Source organism: Acanthisitta chloris, unplaced genomic scaffold, assembly GCF_000695815.1.
Source record: "Acanthisitta chloris isolate BGI_N310 unplaced genomic scaffold, ASM69581v1 scaffold8922, whole genome shotgun sequence".
NCBI lineage: Eukaryota > Metazoa > Chordata > Aves > Passeriformes > Acanthisittidae > Acanthisitta > Acanthisitta chloris.
Genome location: NW_008660991.1, coordinates 113,522 through 132,215, shown reverse-complemented (window position 1 = coordinate 132,215; position 18,694 = coordinate 113,522). Strand labels below are relative to the sequence as shown.

General features: G+C 39.9%; 1 protein-coding gene across 1 annotated transcript in view; it reads left to right on the top strand.

Annotated features, from left to right (window-relative positions):
• The window catches only part of SLC35F1 (solute carrier family 35, member F1), a gene marked incomplete at its 5' end in the record, with an annotated part of 48,960 nt that overhangs the window by 1,317 nt on the left and 28,949 nt on the right, over positions 1-18,694 (top strand). Inside the window, 2 exons of the mRNA XM_009070045.1 lie at positions 12,185-12,344; positions 17,638-17,794. Coding sequence (XP_009068293.1) covers positions 12,185-12,344; positions 17,638-17,794 — 317 coding nt within the window. The remainder of the gene's footprint in view (positions 1-12,184; positions 12,345-17,637; positions 17,795-18,694) is intronic.

The following is an 18,694-nucleotide window of genomic DNA, read 5'->3' as shown; positions in this document are numbered from 1 at the left end:
TCTGCTTAGGGAGAGGAGTTCTTCCTCTGTTCCAGTGTACAGTCCCTCCCATGGAGACAATTCTCCACAAACTTCTCCAATGGGAGTCCTTCCATGAGAGACAGGTCTTAATGAAGTGCTAAATGTGGGTGACTTTACCACAGGGTGCAGTCCCTCAAAAACAACCTGCTCCATTGTGGGTCCCCCACAGGGTCACAAGTCCTACCAGAAAACTTGCTCCAGTGTGGGCTTTTCTTTTCATGGGTCCACATGTCCTGCCAGGTGCCTGCTCCAGCACGGGTTTCACGGAGAATCACAGCCTTGTTTGAGCATGTACCTGCTCCAGCATGCAGTGCTCCATGGGCTACAGGTGGATCTCTGCTCCAGTGGGGATCTCCATGGGCAGAGGAGGAACAGCCTGCTTCACCACAGTCTTCACCATGGGCTGCAGGGCAATCTCTGCTCCAGCACCTGCAGCACCTCCTCCCCTTTCTTCTTCACTGACCTTGGTGTCTGCAGGACTGTTGCTCTCACATATTCTCACTCCTATCTGTTGCACAGGATTGCTTCCCCACCCCATCCCCGCTCTCCAACCCCTCCTAGTCTTAACTGTGTTATCCCAGAGGATCCATCACTGATGGGCTCAGCCGTGACCAGCAGGACATCCATCTTAGGGACAACTGGCATTGGCTCTATTGGACACAGGGGAAGTTTCTAGCAACTTCTCAGAGAGGACACCCCTATAGCCCCACCTCCTACCACAGCCTCGCCAAGCAAACCAAATAGGGAATGTTTAGGATTCCATAATTAGATCAGACTGCAAAACTTGTCATTAAGTAAACTGAATGTAGTTAAGATGAAGAACTCTTACTTTATTGCAAGCTGTTAAGCATGTTATGTTATGTAACAGCTTAAATGCAGCTGTCAAAAAGTGTATCCTCTGTTAAAAAATTATATGTACAGTGGCAAAAAGCTTGGCTAGTGATTTCTCTGAAGTTCTAACCTGGGTGTTTTATATACAAACACAAAAGAATCAGGCTTCTTCCAGTTTAAGTGGAGAAGTGAATAATTAAAACATTTTTAAGAGAGTGGAAATTGTCTGTCTTGGGAAATCATTGCATACTTCGTTGCTACTTGTTCTAAAACAAACCTACTGCCTCTTTACATTATCTTTAAATCACTGGGCAACACTCAGTAGTGTTCAGTGTATTTTACACCTTACTTGCCTGAAGTTTGCATTAGAGCCAGTAAAATAAAGGAGCACCACTTAATGTTCTGCTGAATCAAAGCTAATTAAGGATACATCTCTTCCATAGTTGAAAAGTGATATTGGAAAATACTGAGCTTCTCTAGCTGAATAAGAAGCAAAATTAGAAGGAAACTATGAATTCAAGGAATCCAAATGTGAGCTTTTTGCTAAATATTCACAAGTGCCTCTGTCATCAGAATCTGGGTTTGAGAATTCTTTGAAACATACCCAGACAATGTAATATTGCTTTTAACACTTTTCCAAATCGGATTACTTAGTATAAGTAAATTTTAAATCCACATAAACCTCATACTGTCTGATGTTATAGCCACTAAAAGCCTCAAAGAGTAAAGCAAACTGAATTGCTTCTTCAGTGTGATTCAGTCACAGCAAGTAGAAATAGTGGGCTGAGTAAGATGATCCAGGTCATTAAATCCCATCTCCCAAAGCCGCCAACAAGCACGTATCAGAGGTTCATCTGGCCAGACCCATGAAACATCAGTTCCAGAAGATGCAGACCCTTACACCTGCAGTGCAATGAGCATAGCCTTTAGTGTAAGAGATCGAAAGCTACAGTGTAATGAGGAAGCAGGCAGGAGAGTTCAAGGGCATTGCCTGTGTCTCAAGAGGGAATTTTTTAGGTGAAGTCATCCATGGTCTCCTTTTAGACTGAGAGAGAGAGGAATGGTGGATCAGGAGAACTGTCAGAGGGCACAGACAGTGTCATGTCCATTTTAGACCTCTTCCACATAAAGATTATGACAGAGATCAGGTCTCTTTCCCATGTGGCTTGAAAGAAGGAAGAGATAGAAGCTCAAATGCTGTCAAGCTTTTTTCCAGGCATGGAATGAATACAATGTCACCTTTCCCCATGGTTGTCCTTGGTTGCTCAGATACATGTGGAGTGACTGGGAATACCTGCTGCATTTTAAATTCACTTCATGCCATAATATGAATGAGCTCCTACGTGACAAGCCCAAAGATATGGTGAGAGTGGGATGAGTATGAGGTAATGCTTTAAGATGTTGAATCAAATGACACATTTTCTGAAATGTAGCCAAACACCCTATTTCGTTTGAACACGAAACAGAAGCAGCTCAGGGAAGTATTCTGCATTGGTCAAAGTGTGTCATGGTATGAAATGAGGACTGAAGAAATGGAAAACAGAAGATGAAAAAAAGCAAGCTATTTATAGAATCTGATTTCAGAAGCACCAAACAGGACCACTTTCTCAAGTGCTTTTCCTGAAAGGTATGATCCTGCAGCACTACCTGTGAGGCCATAAATATTTACTAGCACGTAGCAAGAAATGTTCAAATCCTTTCAGGAAGGAGACCCAAGAAATCATTGCTACCTGCCACAAATCAGCATGGCTTTGACTGAAAGCTGTGGAAGCTCTGCCTGTGTGTACATTGGCTGAGAATCGAGCCCTTCAAGTCAGTTCTGGGGGATTTTATACTCAACAGGCTTTACATAAGGCTTTTGTGATGGGAAAAATGTAAGAGTTTTTGAAATTTTGTCACTTCAGTAAATGAGAAATCAAGTATTTTATAGTGGTGGTACATGAGCCATTTAAGTAGGAAATCAGTTTTACAGCCTATACTTTTTTCCCACATGACATTTCTGATCTGTCATGCACAACTAACATGCAAGTGTACTGTGCTTGTGGTGCTTTTAGGCAAAAAACATTACACTGGTCCCAGCAAAAAGCCGAAGTTTAACAGTAAAAATATACATTTATTGCAGTTGTTTTGAGTTCTTCACCAAAAAGCTACAAGCCCTCAACAGCTTTGTTTGCCAAGTAGCTTTAAACTCTTGGGACTGACAGTTTCTAGTTTATACTCTTTTTATATATATTTGGCATTATCTCATCATGGTTCCAGGAAAAGACTGAAAATGGTGCCCTACTTTTCCCCTCTGTTTCACACCCTGGTTTTTCCTATATTTTACTTTAAGATTCTCTTTTGGCTTTGATCTGGGAAAACAGGATTTTCTAATAAACCTTCCTACATGTCTTTCACCAAATGCCTTCGGAATCACTGTGAATGAGGACACACAGGCATAAATCAGAGATGAATATGGTACCTAACCTTTACTTTTGGACATGCTTCTGATTATTTCAAATCTCATGTACTCTATAATTACTGTCTGAGAATGTGACACAGCTTCATCATAAGATGAAAGCAAAGTAATGTGAAGCCTAGAAACACATAATTTTTCTCCTTAACAAAACCCCAGCAAACAGCTAAAATACCTCCCTTATAAACTATGGGGCATAAAAGCTAGATTGAAAATCAATGTACTATTTATGTTTCAGTCATCAAGGTGTAGGTCAAGTGTGAAAGATAAAATCCAAGGTACCGGTTAGGTACTGGGCCTGCAGTCCAAGGACAATGAGATTTAATAGAACAATCTAAGAAACCCACATCTAATTGTCTACATATCTAAAATGTCGTGGACATCTAACATTCCTTGGTTTATGTGTACTAACCTGCTGCTCAGAGCACGATCTTAGGACAGTCCTATCAGGTTGCTTCTTCTTTGGTAGCGTTAAGTTCTGGTCCTTTGTATGCCCAGAGTGATTCTATGTTGATGGAGATAGATGCCTAAATTCCTGCCTCCATTTAAAAATTCGAAAACTAAGTATTCCTACATCAAAGTACTCCAAGAAACTCAATTTGTTAGATATGATCTTAGCATCTCTCAAGTGCTTGCAGAAGGCACGGAGTGCATTCCAAACTGCAAGGGTGGAACCCCCTTTTTCATAAAGTCATAGCTGTTAAAGCTATGGTCCACTGGAAGAGCTTGACTTAACTCCTGGGGAGTTAAAAGGGCTTGACTTAACAGCTGGGGGGATTGAAGCACAAGCTTCCTACAGCCATGAAAATGCTCAGGCTAGTAAATGAAAACTGTTCCCTAGAGGGTACATTTTAAAAACTTAATATATGCCAGGTAAAAGGCACAGATGTTTGTTGATGGATCAATCTGATATCCAAAACCACATATTTCAAGAAGTGCCAGAGATTGGTCACACTTAATGCTATTGGCCGTACGTGTTCTGATTCCCAGATGGCCAAAACTTCCAAAATGATCTTTAGTTTCTCTTTGATGTATTATTCTAACTTGCAGTAGGTTTTGCAGCCTTCTTGCACATCAGCTATGGCAGGTATGGAAAGTACACTAAAAACTCACTTGTACACTAGCACCTGATTCCATGAACTTTTTTTTAAAAGCTATATACTTAACTTTCAGGACTGCTTGTGGTAATGCTTTTCATATTTATCCTAATGGGTTTTAAAACAAGCCTGGTGTAGGCCTGTGGAAGGTTTGATAACTGTTCAAGGAGGATGTTTTAAATACTGTCAGAGATACCTTTTACACAGCAGATAAAATTAGTTCCCCCAGAGGGAATTAAAAGATTCTGAAGTTATTGCAGTTATTTAGATCTAGATATTAAATTTCCTTGAAACTGTGTTTTAACTTCAACTTCCCTGTACTGTATTCACAGTGTATCACACACATACGTCCTACCAAGTCCATAATGTCTTCCACTAAGCCTGTTATGTTAATAACATTTGTAATCTTTGCTGCTAGGTATGTGCTTTCTCATCATCTCAAGCTGCATTATGAGACAAACTGCCCTCTCCCTTCTCCCCATTTTCCCTGCATTAATTAGCTGTCCTTGCTGCAACACCTTGTTCTATCCATCTACATATTACTGCATTGTGTTGCACTCACTAGAAGGGATGTTATCCCTTTTCTGCTATGACATCACGCAGAATCTGGATTATTTCTGCAACACCTTCCATAGTAGTACTGTAGACTATGCATACAATGTCAGAAGAAGTAAGGTGCTGTCAAAGAGAGAGCTATGTTTCCAAATAGTGATTTATCTGGCAATTTATTCCTTGGGCAATCAAGCCTTTGATTGGCATGATGAAAACAAAGGTAGTAAAAGCTGGGATTTATAGACAACAGGAGACAGACAATAAAACTATGATGCTGATGTTTTCAGCTACTCTTAGATCACCATGAGGCTCAGCAGTACATCATACTTCAAATTACTTCTGGCAGTTTTCATATCTCAACCACTGCCACCAGAAAAGGAAAGGAGTCAGCAGTAAGTGCTTATTACAGGAGTGCTGGATGGCAATAGACTTTGCTCTGTTCTTGGTCCCTGTGGACTCAATATGCATTGAGACAGAAGGTTTGAGACAATTTTGAAGCAAATCTGGGAGGCGAGGAGTAGGGACTGTGCAATATTCAAGTTGATCTACCTTGTCCAGTGGCTGCTAAATGTGAAATATCGCAAAAGCAGAGATGAGTTCCACTCCTTCCCTTCTTCCTCCCATCCTATGAATGTAAAATTGACCATACTTTTCTGTTGTGCTTCAGGACAGGGAAGAAATATTGCAATGTTAATAAAGTTTGCAGATCAGCATTTTGCAGAAATGTGGCATACAGTACATTTATACTGGGAGAGACTGTGCTGTGTATCTTTTATCTGATCTATTATTGCACTTTGTGTTACTATTCTGTCTTTTAACTGTGTTACATACCTGTGATTTGCAAACCAGCCCCTACAGTATCTTCAGTCTCTGTATGTGAGTTTTTAGCCAACTGAGCTCTCTGTATACAGAGCTCCTGCCTCTACTGGCAAAATTCACCCTGAGCCAAACTTTTTACTAACATAAATATGCAAAATCTTATGAAAGTCAATGGAGCTGTGCTCATTACAGGAGCAGAGATTTTGGCATTCTGTGCCCATTTTGTATATTCTGGCAGGTAAAATGCAAAAGCAGAGGGTTTTCTGCAGGACACATCTGTGATTTTTCCTAGGCCAGATTCTAATCCCCCTCATAGTTTACAGCTGCTGGTGACATGGGGAAGTTTCTAAGGAGTAACCTTGAGAAAATGTGCTTCCAAGCCCTTACCTAGTCATCTTACTAAGAGAGTAGAGAAACAAAAAATAGTTGGGTTTTTCATGCAGAAGCACATGACTGCTGGCAGAACTGTCCTAGAATGATCTTTTTCTGACAGTAATACGTAAAATCAGAGGAAGAAGTCAATTAAAGGATTTGTTGGTGAGTCTTTCTGGTATTTGAGCAGATCTTGTATAAGCATAGCTGGAGTTCATGTGTAGAGAAGAGTGGATGAAGAGGGTTTCTTAAAAAAAGAGTCAAGATGTGATTACTCATGTTAGTAGTAAAGCATGTCCTTGTGTAGAAAGTTGAGAGCAGAGGAACTGTGGGGTGCATGTGACCAACACTTTTCATTTAACATCCAGAATTTGCTGAGTTCCTTCTATGTACACAGAAAGCTAAAGGTGTTTTGATACATGCAAGTCAGATGGAGGTTAAGGTTCTTTCCTAGTCAAAGTTCTGAGAGCGTTTCTGTGTCCACAGAGAGAAAAGAAAATACAGAGAATGGATTAAAGAAACCTATAGGAAAATTTCTAGAAGCATCAAGAAAAAAAGTTCTTGTGGGCAAAATGCTGATTTAAAGAGGCTCCTGACTGGGAATAGTGTTCTGGCTTTTGCTTCTTCCTCATCATTGAAATAAACATTTGTACTTTTTTTTGCAAGCAAATGACATCACTAATTGATTCTTTCACCAGTCTCCCTACCTGGAGTGCCATACATTTTGACTGGATGAAAAATTAATGGTTTTACATTCATTTTGTGATTATATAAAAACCATGCAAGAAAGCAGTTAAGTTGTGATGAGGTAGCAAATAGAAACATGAGAGATAAAAACAATGCTCCCTTTTTATTTGCACTGCTAGATATAACCCTTTCAGAGCTGCTGCCAGCATCCACACCTTTCCTGCAAGAGGTTTCAGTCACAGGGCAGCATAATTGCCATGCAACTCCCCTCGCAGCTGGCAGCCAGCTCTGTGAGGGTTCACATCTCATCTGCTTTTGTACAGTTGAATCAAGTGTGCCTGATATTGTGAAGGTGGTGTGAAAACTGGAAGAGAAAAAGCCCTTGAATGGGCAGCTCCATCCCTTTCTTCCTTTGAAAAAACAAAGCAAATGACAGGTGTGTCATTTACTGGATATAGCACTTGCTGTTGTATTAAGATTTCCAGGTCACATGCTGAAATTCTGTACCCATCATGTGTACCTGACCATACAATGTTTGACAGATATGACACTGATTTTAGTGATCCCTCTGCTCTGGAGATTAAGCTAAGTAGAAGGTGCAGGTTATTCTCTGCATGATTTGCTGGAGGGCAGCACTAATGAGAAACCCCTAATGTGAAAAAAAAGGGCTTATAACTGAGGGGAAAAAAATCCAATGAATGTTTAAAAAGGAAGATTCAGCTCAGCTGTTCCCATAGGGAGTTTGCTGACCAGCTTTTTTCTTTTTGATATCGCTGCAGATCAGCAGTTCACCCTCTGTATTGCAGACCTTTCTTCTAAAGCTTGCCAGCTCTCCTTTCCAATGACTAACTACATTTTTGCAATAGATGTGCAAACACATGCTGAATTTGTGAGACCAGACACTGGGTATTTAGTGGTAGCAAGAGAGTATTTGTCTACAATTCACAAGTATAATAAAGTCAACGTCATTTAACAAACAAATAATCAGTGGAAATAGATTTCAACATTGTGTTTCATTGGCAGACTTGGATGCACTGTGGTATCTTTTAGAGTCAAATAATAATCTTCAATCTCTACAACAACACAGCATTCCTGTAATAGAACGAAGTTTCTGTAGGACAGTACATCAATAGATTATATATTGTTGTGTTCTGCCTTCTAAAACAGCCCCTTTCAGAGCTGTGACTAAAGAAAGCCACAGACAAACACAACAGTGTCAAAGAATGTGATCTGCACCACCCCACGGCAACATAGGAAATGTTTCTTTTAGCTTAGTGAGATCTGATAACTTCTGTGTTTAACAGGAATGTGGATTATAATCAGATCACTCATTAATTTAACCTAATAACAGGGTATAGGCAGTACCTTTTGAATAAACAACTAGAAAGAAGGAAAATATCAAAGATGATTTTTTGGGAAATATTGCTAAACAGCTGACCTTTATGTACTATAAATGAAATTCAAGCTTAGCATAATCTATCTTTCAGAAAAATTATAATTAGGTCTAATCTTTTTTCTTAATACCTGAAATAACTTACAGAAAAGAAAGAAAAAAGGCAAAAAAAAGTAATAAAAAGGCTTTATTACAGATGAGGTAATCCTCAATTTCACATCTTTGTCTGTAGAGTATATGTGCATTTTTTCTTCTACTAGACAGGTTTATCTGAGGAAAAAAGAAAGACAGAGCTAATTTAGACTGGAGAAATGAAATGTGAAGCAATGCCTGAAAAAGAGTTAAGCACTAGGTCATCTTATTGCTTATATTATAGCAACCTAATTTATTTCTGTCTATCCCATTGTTTAATTATAGGTATAAACTAAGCTAACTATATAATGTCAGTGAATATTACCTACCTTTCATGTTTGTATCTATTGATGCTGCAGCATTCCAAACAGCAATTTGTGGATTAGACTTGGGGCTGCCAGCCCCAAAGGGCTGTTTCCCAGCTGCTGTCAGTGTTGTTTGTTTGTGACAGGTTCTGTTCATGCATCCTTTTATGTTAGTGCTCAAAAGACATGCATTCACATACTTGAAAGCATAGGTATGTTTAAATATTTATGGAATGAGAAGAATTTTTAAAATCTTTCTCTAAAATACTGTTAGTGGGAATTTGCATGTTGAAGTGCACATGCTGCAGGTATAAGTAATTTTTAGACTCATAGACCAATTTAGGCTCATAGAACAGCCCAACTTGGAAGAGACCTCCAACCTGGTCCAACCTTTTGTGGGAAACAGAGCCTAGATGGGATTATTTAACAACGTGTCGATTCACATCTTGAGAAAAAACTTCTTTCTTTATTGAGATGAAACCTCTCCCAGTGCAACTTGTACCCACCACCCCTTGTCTTCCCTCTACTCCACTCTTTTCAGAACTACTTGGTATACTGCTTCCAGCTCTGGGGGCTCCAGCACAGGAAGCACATAGACTCATTGAAGCAAGTCCAGAGGAGGGCCACAAAGATGATTAGAGGCATGAAACACCTCTCCTGTGAGGAAAGGCTGGAGAATTGGGATTGTTCAGTCTGGAGAAGAGAAAGGTCTAGGTGTTCTTGTAGCAATCTTTCAGTAACTAAAAGGGCCTACAAGAATGCTGAGAGGGATCTTTTTCAAGGGCATATACTGATAAGACAAGGGGAAATGGCTTTAAACTGAAAGACTGCACATTTAGATTAGACACCAGGAAGAAATTCTCCCTGTGAAGGTAGTAAGGCACTGGAACTGGTTGCCCAGAGAAGCTGTGGATGCCCCATCCCTGGAAGTGTTCCAGGCCAGGTTGGATGGGCCTTTGAGCAACCTGGTCAAGTGGAAGGTGTCTCTTCCCACAGCAGGGGGCTGGAACTGAAGGATTTTTGAGATCACTTCCAATCCAAACCATTCTACAATTTTATGATACAACAATTCTCCATGTGACTTCTGTTAAAGAAAGAGCCTCCATCTTCTTTGTAGCCACACTTAAAGTAATGGAAAACTGTGGTGAGTTCAGAAAATGGTGAGTTAAGCTCACCTGTTCAGTGCTGCACTCGGAGGGAATGGGAGAGGCATTCAAACCTTCAGGGATAGCTATGAGCAATGTAAGGAGTAACTGCCTCCTTGGTGTTTGGTACCACCTTCCCTCCATCTTCAGCAGAGATGATGGGTGCACTTTGTGCCTGCACAGCTGCTGTGGAACAGACATCCAGCAAGTACAGGCACGATGACATGAGCGTGGATTGAGAGAGGAGGTGTTGAGCTGTGTCCACATCCAAGAGGTGACACCAAAGAGTGCATTTTGCTCAGATGTATGCTAGGGCTGTGCTGGCAAAGTGCAGAAATCCACAGCACATGAGCAATGTGCTGTGGATGTCATCCATGCAGCAGTGACCATCTGTTCTGGCTAGGTCAGCCCTGTTCCTCCCTCCAGTGACAGGAAAAGGCTGTGTGCCACTTTGCCCACCTCATGTGCCAGGATTTAATGCATGTGCCAGTACCACCAGCCTTCCCTGCCCCAGGACCTGGCTGCTCCCAGCAGCATGTCTTCAGCAGTTGTTCTTGTGTATGTGGTGTGTTGTATGTGCATGTCTTTGCAAAGCCTAGTTGTGGAGTGTGAGCTGTGTTACACACTGTACGTGCTACAGGCTCTGCAGGGGCAGATGAAGGGGCTTGTTGCAGTTCTTTCAGACCTTGCCCTTTTCTGTGTTCAGTCTGTGAAGGATGGAGTTTTGAGGACTGCTGGAAGAAGTTGTCGCCTTAGAGGTGTGACCATGACTTCTGGATGTCTAGCTCTCCCTTTAAATGCAGAATCTGCTTTCAGCATGGACCATTCCCATTCATTATTTCCCTTATCTGTTCTGCAGCTCTTTGGTACTGCTTGAGCCTCCCAAGAGCAGCATGGCCCCATTGCTGAACTTGTTCTCTTCTGAAGCCTTTTGCCTCTCACTGTCTGGAAAATCTTTGAAATGCGTGTGTTTGCACTGCACACTCTGATTTTTCTAATGAAGTTTCAGGGAAATTATCCTTAGTCCAAAAATTGACTTTTACATTTTTGCTGATCCCCCAGATTTAATACTTATTACATAGTAATCTCATGTAAAAAATGCTTTCTAAGCAGTAATGTTCTTGAAATCATCCAAAAATCTTTCTGTCTTCAAATAACACATGGGCAGACAAAGAAGTTAAAAGGGATGTGATCTTATTTGATTACGCTGTCCTTCATGGTAAATCACACTGAGTAAACAACTAACATGTAGTAGCCCAAAGGGAAGCAAAATCAAATTGCATCATCTAAAATCAAGGTAACAACATCTGGAGTAGTTTTCCAGAACTGTAGACCTAGTCTCTTCCTTTGATTGTTCCAGACATTCTCATTAGGAAGAAGGTGCAATCACATAGCTCTGGTTCCTGCTATATCAATTGGCATTGAACAGTAGTGTATCCTGCACAATTTGTTAAATGCCATTGTTAGTCCACAGAATTGCAATTCTTAATTAGCTGTATCCTTTCAGGAAGTGGTATTAAAGTCAGGTTTCTTTGGGTGTTTCTTACCTAGGATCTTTGTTTCCTGGTGACATACTGATAGTTTCTAAAATATATTTTATTTTTGAAATCTCAAGGTGCTCTCACAAACATTTGATGCATTTCTTTTTTTATCGTGGATTTTCTGGATTTATTGCTGGATGTCTCTGGAAAAAGCCAACCATAATTAAAAACTGTGTTTCATAACACTTCTTTGAGAAAGCTTTTACCAAGGGTCTATTGGCAAGAAGATTGAGTTTCTTGCATTGCAGGCAAGCTGGGATTTTTTTAGTTTTTTTCCTTCAGAGGCATATGGGACTCTATTTTCACAGAGTTAATGGTCCCCACAGGGTGCAGATTTTTCATAAGCATGCTGCATGCAGAAAACCCCTGATTTATATGGCCAAATTTAATAAATCTGGTCAACTTGTGTGTTATGCACATTCCTACTATTTGGACCTGAAATGACTGAATTAAAGCATGTGTCTAGACTGCATGAAAACCACCCTCAGTCTTTGTCTATTAATCACCAGAGGTGAGGACCAGATGGAGTAGTGTGGCTCTCTATTGGCTCTGGTTTTCTTCCCATGGATTTGAAATATACATCTGAATCCAAGAGCAAGGCAGTGCTTTTGAGTGTTATCATAGAGCAACAGCTCTCCTGAATGTGTGGAACAGTTATAAACTGTCTTATCCTCTGTCTGATGGATGACACAACCACTTGAATGCACTTTCTGTTGGTAGAAAGTGCTATTACATACTAGATAACCCTGCTTCCCTCTGCTGGAATCTATCTTAGTATTTTAGGGCAAAGTATTTGCAGGTTGATTTGTTAATTTTTCCCCTCTTTCTTGACAGCTCCTAGACTGTTTTGTCATCCCAGTGGTGATACTGCTCTCCTGGTTCTTCTTACTGGTACGATACAAGGCAGTGCATTTCATTGGGATTGTGGTCTGCATTCTGGGCATGGGCTGCATGGCAGGAGCAGATGTTCTCGTTGGGAGACAGCAAGGAGCAGGTAAGTAAGGATGGATGGGTTGTATGGCCAAGTTCTGTTCAGAGAAGCCATTGTCCAGAAGGTGTCAGACTGGGGCCAAGAGAGGGGAGTTGTGGCAAGAAACCCTGTGCTTTATGGATCCAGAGCACTGCACCATTCAGAGCTGCCTATTTGTCAGAAGCGACAGAGAAGAAAAATGGGTCAACACTTACAAGTAGCAGTGCTGCAAACAGACTTCGTGGGCCGTGCAGCACAGGTTACCCTCTGCACAAACTGGAGGGACAAGCTAAATATTTGTAGTTTCATTTTCTTTTGGCTTACTTGTTTGACTGCAAACCACAGTTGCTTCCTTTCCAAATTGGCTACATATTTGAGTCATAAGCATCTCTCACAACCACTGTGTGCCCTTACTTCTCCTCAACTTTACTAAGTTTTCTACAGAGGTGGGGTCACTGGGTCGGTGCTAAAAGACACCGAACTTATATACTAACCGTACCAACTGGGTTTTGCACACCATCTCAGCACCAAAGGTTTGGGATTTGCCTGCCCAAATCATTGTTGCAATAAACCTTCTTGTGTGTAAAATGTTCTTTTTGGTGTGTGGCATCATATGAATAATGTGTGTGTAGCTATTAATGCAGACTAGACAGAGATAGATTTCATCGATCAACTTCCCCTGTCACATTGATTTCTCTAGTGCCAACCTAAATGATGTGGGAAGGCTGGAAATTCTTTTCAAAGATTGTCAATTAGGCACAGTTTTCATTCTTAATTAAAACCACTGAATTGTGAGCTGAGCATAATACGCTGGGATTTAAAATTCTTGACTCAGCTTTCTGAATACAAATGCAAGTGCTGTAAGAACTGCATTTGCCAGGATGCTACTAAATAAAACAACAGAGTTTGTGACAGTGCTCACCATATCTCCCTGCCCCTTTTATCCCAGTCCTTTATCCTAAAAGGAGACTTTTAGTTCATTGGTCTCTTCCAGAAACAGCCCTGCCACAACTAAAAAGAAAACAATATGCTCTGTACTATGTAATCAGCCAGCCAAAGCTGCATCGAGAATGACTGATTTCAGTGGGTTTGAGATTTCAACCCTGGCTTCCAGAAGAAATATCCTGTGTCCCAGTAATCTAGAGAGTAAGCTGTGGATATAACGAATGAGTTGTGGATCAGCAGGAGCACATGAGGCAATGGACCTTAGCAGACAAGGAACAGATTGAAGAACACTGACACTTTGCCATCCAACTGCAGTAATTAGATGCTATTTGCCATGTCATTATTAAAGCATGGGTAGATGTTAGATAAATTTGTCCAGAAAAAATTGTTAACATGCATTATTGCCTTTTAATTCAGACCTACACTTGAAAAACTGTGTCTGTGCTTATTGCTACACAGAGAGACTGCAGGTTTTTTGTTTTTTTTCATGGTAAAATGATGTTATTAATGATGTTGTCTTCAGCTGAGTTAAATAGATCATCTGGTTTAATTTCTCTTAAAAGGTAAACCTACATATTAAGATTCTACAAATAAAGAGAAATATTGGCAGAAAAAAAGAAGAAAATTATTGATACTCTTTATTAAGGGGTTCTACACCATTAACAGGCTATTTCCCAGGACTGGGCAAACTAAAGAAAGGAAGACACCAAAAGCAATGATGCTTTATTAGTCCTCAGCAAAATTCTCTGTTTATCTTATATTTTAGGGGACAAGATCTGTTGACATCTGTGTGTCCTTGTTGACCACACTGCTTACTGCATTAGAAGGGCCACAAGGCTCTGCTATGCACCTTCTGCATCAGGCAATTTAACTGTCAACTCTCACAATAAGGGAACGTGAATTTAAAATGCATCACTGAGAGATTATCAGGTATTTTCCAAACTATCTGCAGGAATTAGGTATAATGTACACACGTGCTCTCAATTTTCCATAAATATAAAGCAGTTTGCCTCTTTTAATTGTATCCTGACTGATGTTTTGTACATTATTCAATGCGATAAGGAATTACTATCCAGTACTTAGTGCTCTATCACCTTACATGCCAAGCATACCTTAAAATAACACTTCTCTGAACTAATACTCATGAGTTGCCTTGGTACTTGTGCTCCTGTAATACACAGGGGTCTAAGCCACAGAGGGCCAAGTGTTTCATCCAGGTTTTTCGAAGCACTTCACAGCTTTAGCTTATCACCGTCTCTGAAAAACCATCACATCAGTCCTGTTAATAAGTATATGAATGTGTGTTCAGTCTAAAATGGGGCACATTTAGACTGATTTTTAGATATTGCTATCATCAGTAATTGCAACCAGAAGCAAAGAGAAACACCTCTTAATGGTGGAGGTTAAGGTAAAAATGTGACAAAGAGGTCTAGTGAGAGTGTGAAAAGAAATCACGTCAGGACACAGTTCATATTTAAATGATTTATGTTACATTATAGTGCTATAACCAGTTCCCAAGACATTAACTCCTCTCTGGACTGTATGGCTTCTGCTTCCAGAGAACATTAAATATGCTAACAATGATTAATGCAAAGTTTCTTTTGTCAGGCTATGCCCTGTGTTTCTTCTGAAGAATGACCTACACTGTTAAATTGGTCAAATGCAACTTTATTAACCTAAAAGTCTTTAGAATGCCTCTAGTCAGTTGTCACATATTTCCTTAGCAACAAAACCAGTAGATGCATGTGGATTTTACGTCCCTGAAAACATGTCTGTAGGGATATGTCAGTCTTGAGGGAAAGTTCCAAAGTCTCAGCCTCTTGAGGAAGCAAAAAAAAAAAGGCATTTGACAACCAGGTTGCTAGTAATTGCTAGGAAAGAAAGCAAAAGTATAGTTTACAACATTTTTATGGCAGTATATAAAGTTTTGATGCATTAATCTCTTGAGTATCACGTGTTACTCTAGTCACTGCATCTCAAAAGGAAATAACCAGAAAATAAGCCTATATAAGCAATAGAGGAGTGTGAGAAAGATGTTTGAGGGCATAAAATGGCTTCAGGATGAAGAGACTGTAGGCAGACTGGGACTTTCCAGCTCTCAGAAAAGGCAAGAAAGAGACAGAATACAGTGAAGGTATATGAAGTTTTCAGTGGTATGGAATATTTCTTACAGTCAGAAAATTATGGGATGACCAATATAATTTTGAGGTATCCAGCATAACAGCTAAAAACATGAAGTACTTCTTAATAGTAGGCTGAAACTATTGTGGTCTAATGCAACTTCCATCTCAGAAAATGTCTAATCTACTGAGAACTGGCTGATAAAAGTCCCTCTGTGTTTGCCAATTTATTTATGTTCTCCTCAACCACCCTGTGCTGCTGAGTACCAGATGAATTTCCAGTGCCAGAGTGTGATGCTTTGACCAGATCTTGGCTCCCTCTTCTGGGAAAGCCCTGAAGGTTGAGGTTTACACTCTGAGCATGAGTGCACTTTGGGGAGAGTGGTGTGATTCTTGAGGCCATCCCATCTATGTGAAAACACTCAGCTTCTGAGCTGCCTTTGTTTCACAGATGCAAAAGAATGATATTTTTGTCCCAGCAGTTCACCACAGCCAAGCTCTAAGGTCAAAAGCTTTTACAGCAATACATCCCCAAAGTGTCAGTGAGTAGCTGCAATAAATACCAAATGAGTGAGCTCAGTGAGGAATCATTGGAGCCACTGCAAAATATGAAATGCATAAGGAGTATGAAGAGGTTTTGTAAAGTGCTGATGCTTATTTTAAATTAAGAGCTTTTTTTAAAAAAAAATTTAAAATAAAAGTCTTCTGTGACTGGTGCAAAAGAAGGCTAAAAGGAAAAAAAGCCCAAAACCAAATCTTAAAAAGATAAATGGTCAAATATAAATATGTTCTCAGTCAAAGTACATGCAAAACAGAAAGTCAGTAAGAGGCTGGATGAGTATGTGAAAAGAAATCTACTGATATTTGCTAAATACACAGAAGCCACATCTCCTCTGAGCGGTAAAACGTTTGACACTAAGAGAATATTACTGGGAATATTTTAAACTTTACTCCATTCCTATTTGTCCCTAAACACCTTACACGTTTCTGGTGCTTATAGCCAGTGTTGGAGGCAGGATAGTGGATTAATGAACCCTTGCTCTGTCCTCTTCTGACCATTTTTATTGCCATAAATGTTGTCTCAATAGAAATTTCAGCACTGTAGTTTGGAATGAAAACTGAAGGGTTAACAGAACTTCTTAAAGAAAAATATTGAAAAGATAATTTTGAACCAAGCAGAATGTTTGGCTTCCATTTTTATTTACTGCAGTATGTATTTTGCAAATGGATAATAATAAAACTTAAAAAGGCAGGACCACAAAAATTAAATTGAGGTATTTTAAAGGAAAACAAGATTTCTTTTTCTAAAAAATACATTTTTCGTGTTTCAGCATTTCTACTGAACCTTTTCAAAGAAAATTCCATTCTATCCAGCCTTTCAGAGTATGGTTCTGCAGCAATATCTGACAGCTTTGTGAAGCTGTAGCTCTTGTAGAAATCATTTAACAAGCCATATGTGCAGAGGGAATCGCATGCATCAGTTTGCAAAGCTCTAGGGCTTCAGTTTTCAAGCTGGAACTTGATCTTGATCAAATCTCCCTGCAGCTCTCCCTGACACCCAATAATAAAAGCTTCCAAGACTTCAAAATATTTCAAACAGTCTCTGATAACAAAATGTTTGAGTAATTCTATATACCTGGAGGTACTGAAAATAGATTTTGGTGTTCATGGCATGCATTAGGTACTGCTATGTTAATTGAACCTCTTTTAAAAATCTGTCTTTATCATCACCCTGCCTACACCTCATCCTTCCTCCTCCCTTCCTTGTCAAACAGCTTCATGTGAGAATGAGGTCAATATTGGTGTTGTAATGATTTCTTCACTCATTTCACAGGTACACAGAATTTTTCAGTTGGCCTCACATCTAAGTACTGGACATGTTTTAGACTGGTTAGATTTCAAGATTAGATGCAAACTGCTCTATAGAGCTGAATCACATTCTATCTGAAAAAAAATTAAAAAGGATTAATATCTGAAGAGTGCCACTTGGTTTCTATAGTTTTTTACGAACTTTTCAGAATTTTTTGGATTTTTTTTTCTACAGCAAGGAATATGCTCTCTCTTTGCCTCTGCTAGATTTTTCTGGTGCATAAATGAAAACTTAAAATTACAGAACATTTGCATTCAGTTTATTAACCCAAATATGGGCTACTCAGTGACTGAAGATTGAAATCTGTAGGGAAGAACTTGTGATGGTTCTAGGCAAAAGATGATTGCTTTGAGACATTCTGATTTTTCCTGTTTATCCCTAGGTGAAAATAAATTGATAGGCGATCTCTTAGTGCTGGGCGGAGCAACGCTGTACGGCATCTCCAACGTCTGTGAGGAGTACATCGTCCGAAATCTGAGTCGAGTTGAATTCCTGGGCATGATCGGACTCTTTGGCTCCTTCTTCAGTGGAATTCAGCTGTAAGTGAGCAGGTTTGAGCCCCAGGGTCATTCATGAAAGTACCTTCGTTGAGGTACTCTAACCACCTCTTCAAAGGTAGCCATTTCCTGTGGAGAGTGGGTGCCCTCTAATTCTGGGATTTGCATTGGGTTTCATATTTCAGATCAGTGGATTTGAATAACACACATTTGTACCTAAGTACTCTTAATTCAAGGAGTGGCATCCTTGAGTAGTCACCTGGGGAGGGATAAGACATCTTGTCGCTGGAAGACAAATGGCTACTTCACGTGTTGGTCTGATCTGTGAATAACAAAATCTACAGTTAATTCTGATTCTGTTTTATACTTTTAAAAAGTCACTTAGTTTTCTAAACAGGTAGGAAACACATCCAGTTAGAGGGTGTTTTACTGGTTGGCTCATTCTGTGTAACTGCGTTATAATATGGTGGAAATAAGGAAAAAGCCTTTAAGAAAATGGCCTTTTCATTTAAAATATGTAGTACTCAGGTGATTGTCGCATGGATTTCATGAACTACTGAGTCCTGTCTATGTCCTCATGTACCTAATGAGCATCTCACCTGCAAGCCTAATAGGGGGAAGGTGTCTTCCAGGGTTGTACTACTGTGACTGATTTAAAAGTAACCATGCAAGTTTGCCTCATTTTATGCAGCTCTGTCCGTGGTACTTGTCACACAGATTGAACTCAGGTGATTGTCGCATGGATTTCATGAACTACTGAGTCCTGTCTATGTCCTCATGTACCTAATGAGCATCTCACCTGCAAGCCTAATAGGGGGAAGGTGTCTTCCAGGGTTGTACTACTGTGACTGATTTAAAAGTAACCATGCAAGTTTGCCTCATTTTATGCAGCTCTGTCCGTGGTACTTGTCACACAGATTGACTTTTCATTACCAAGACAAC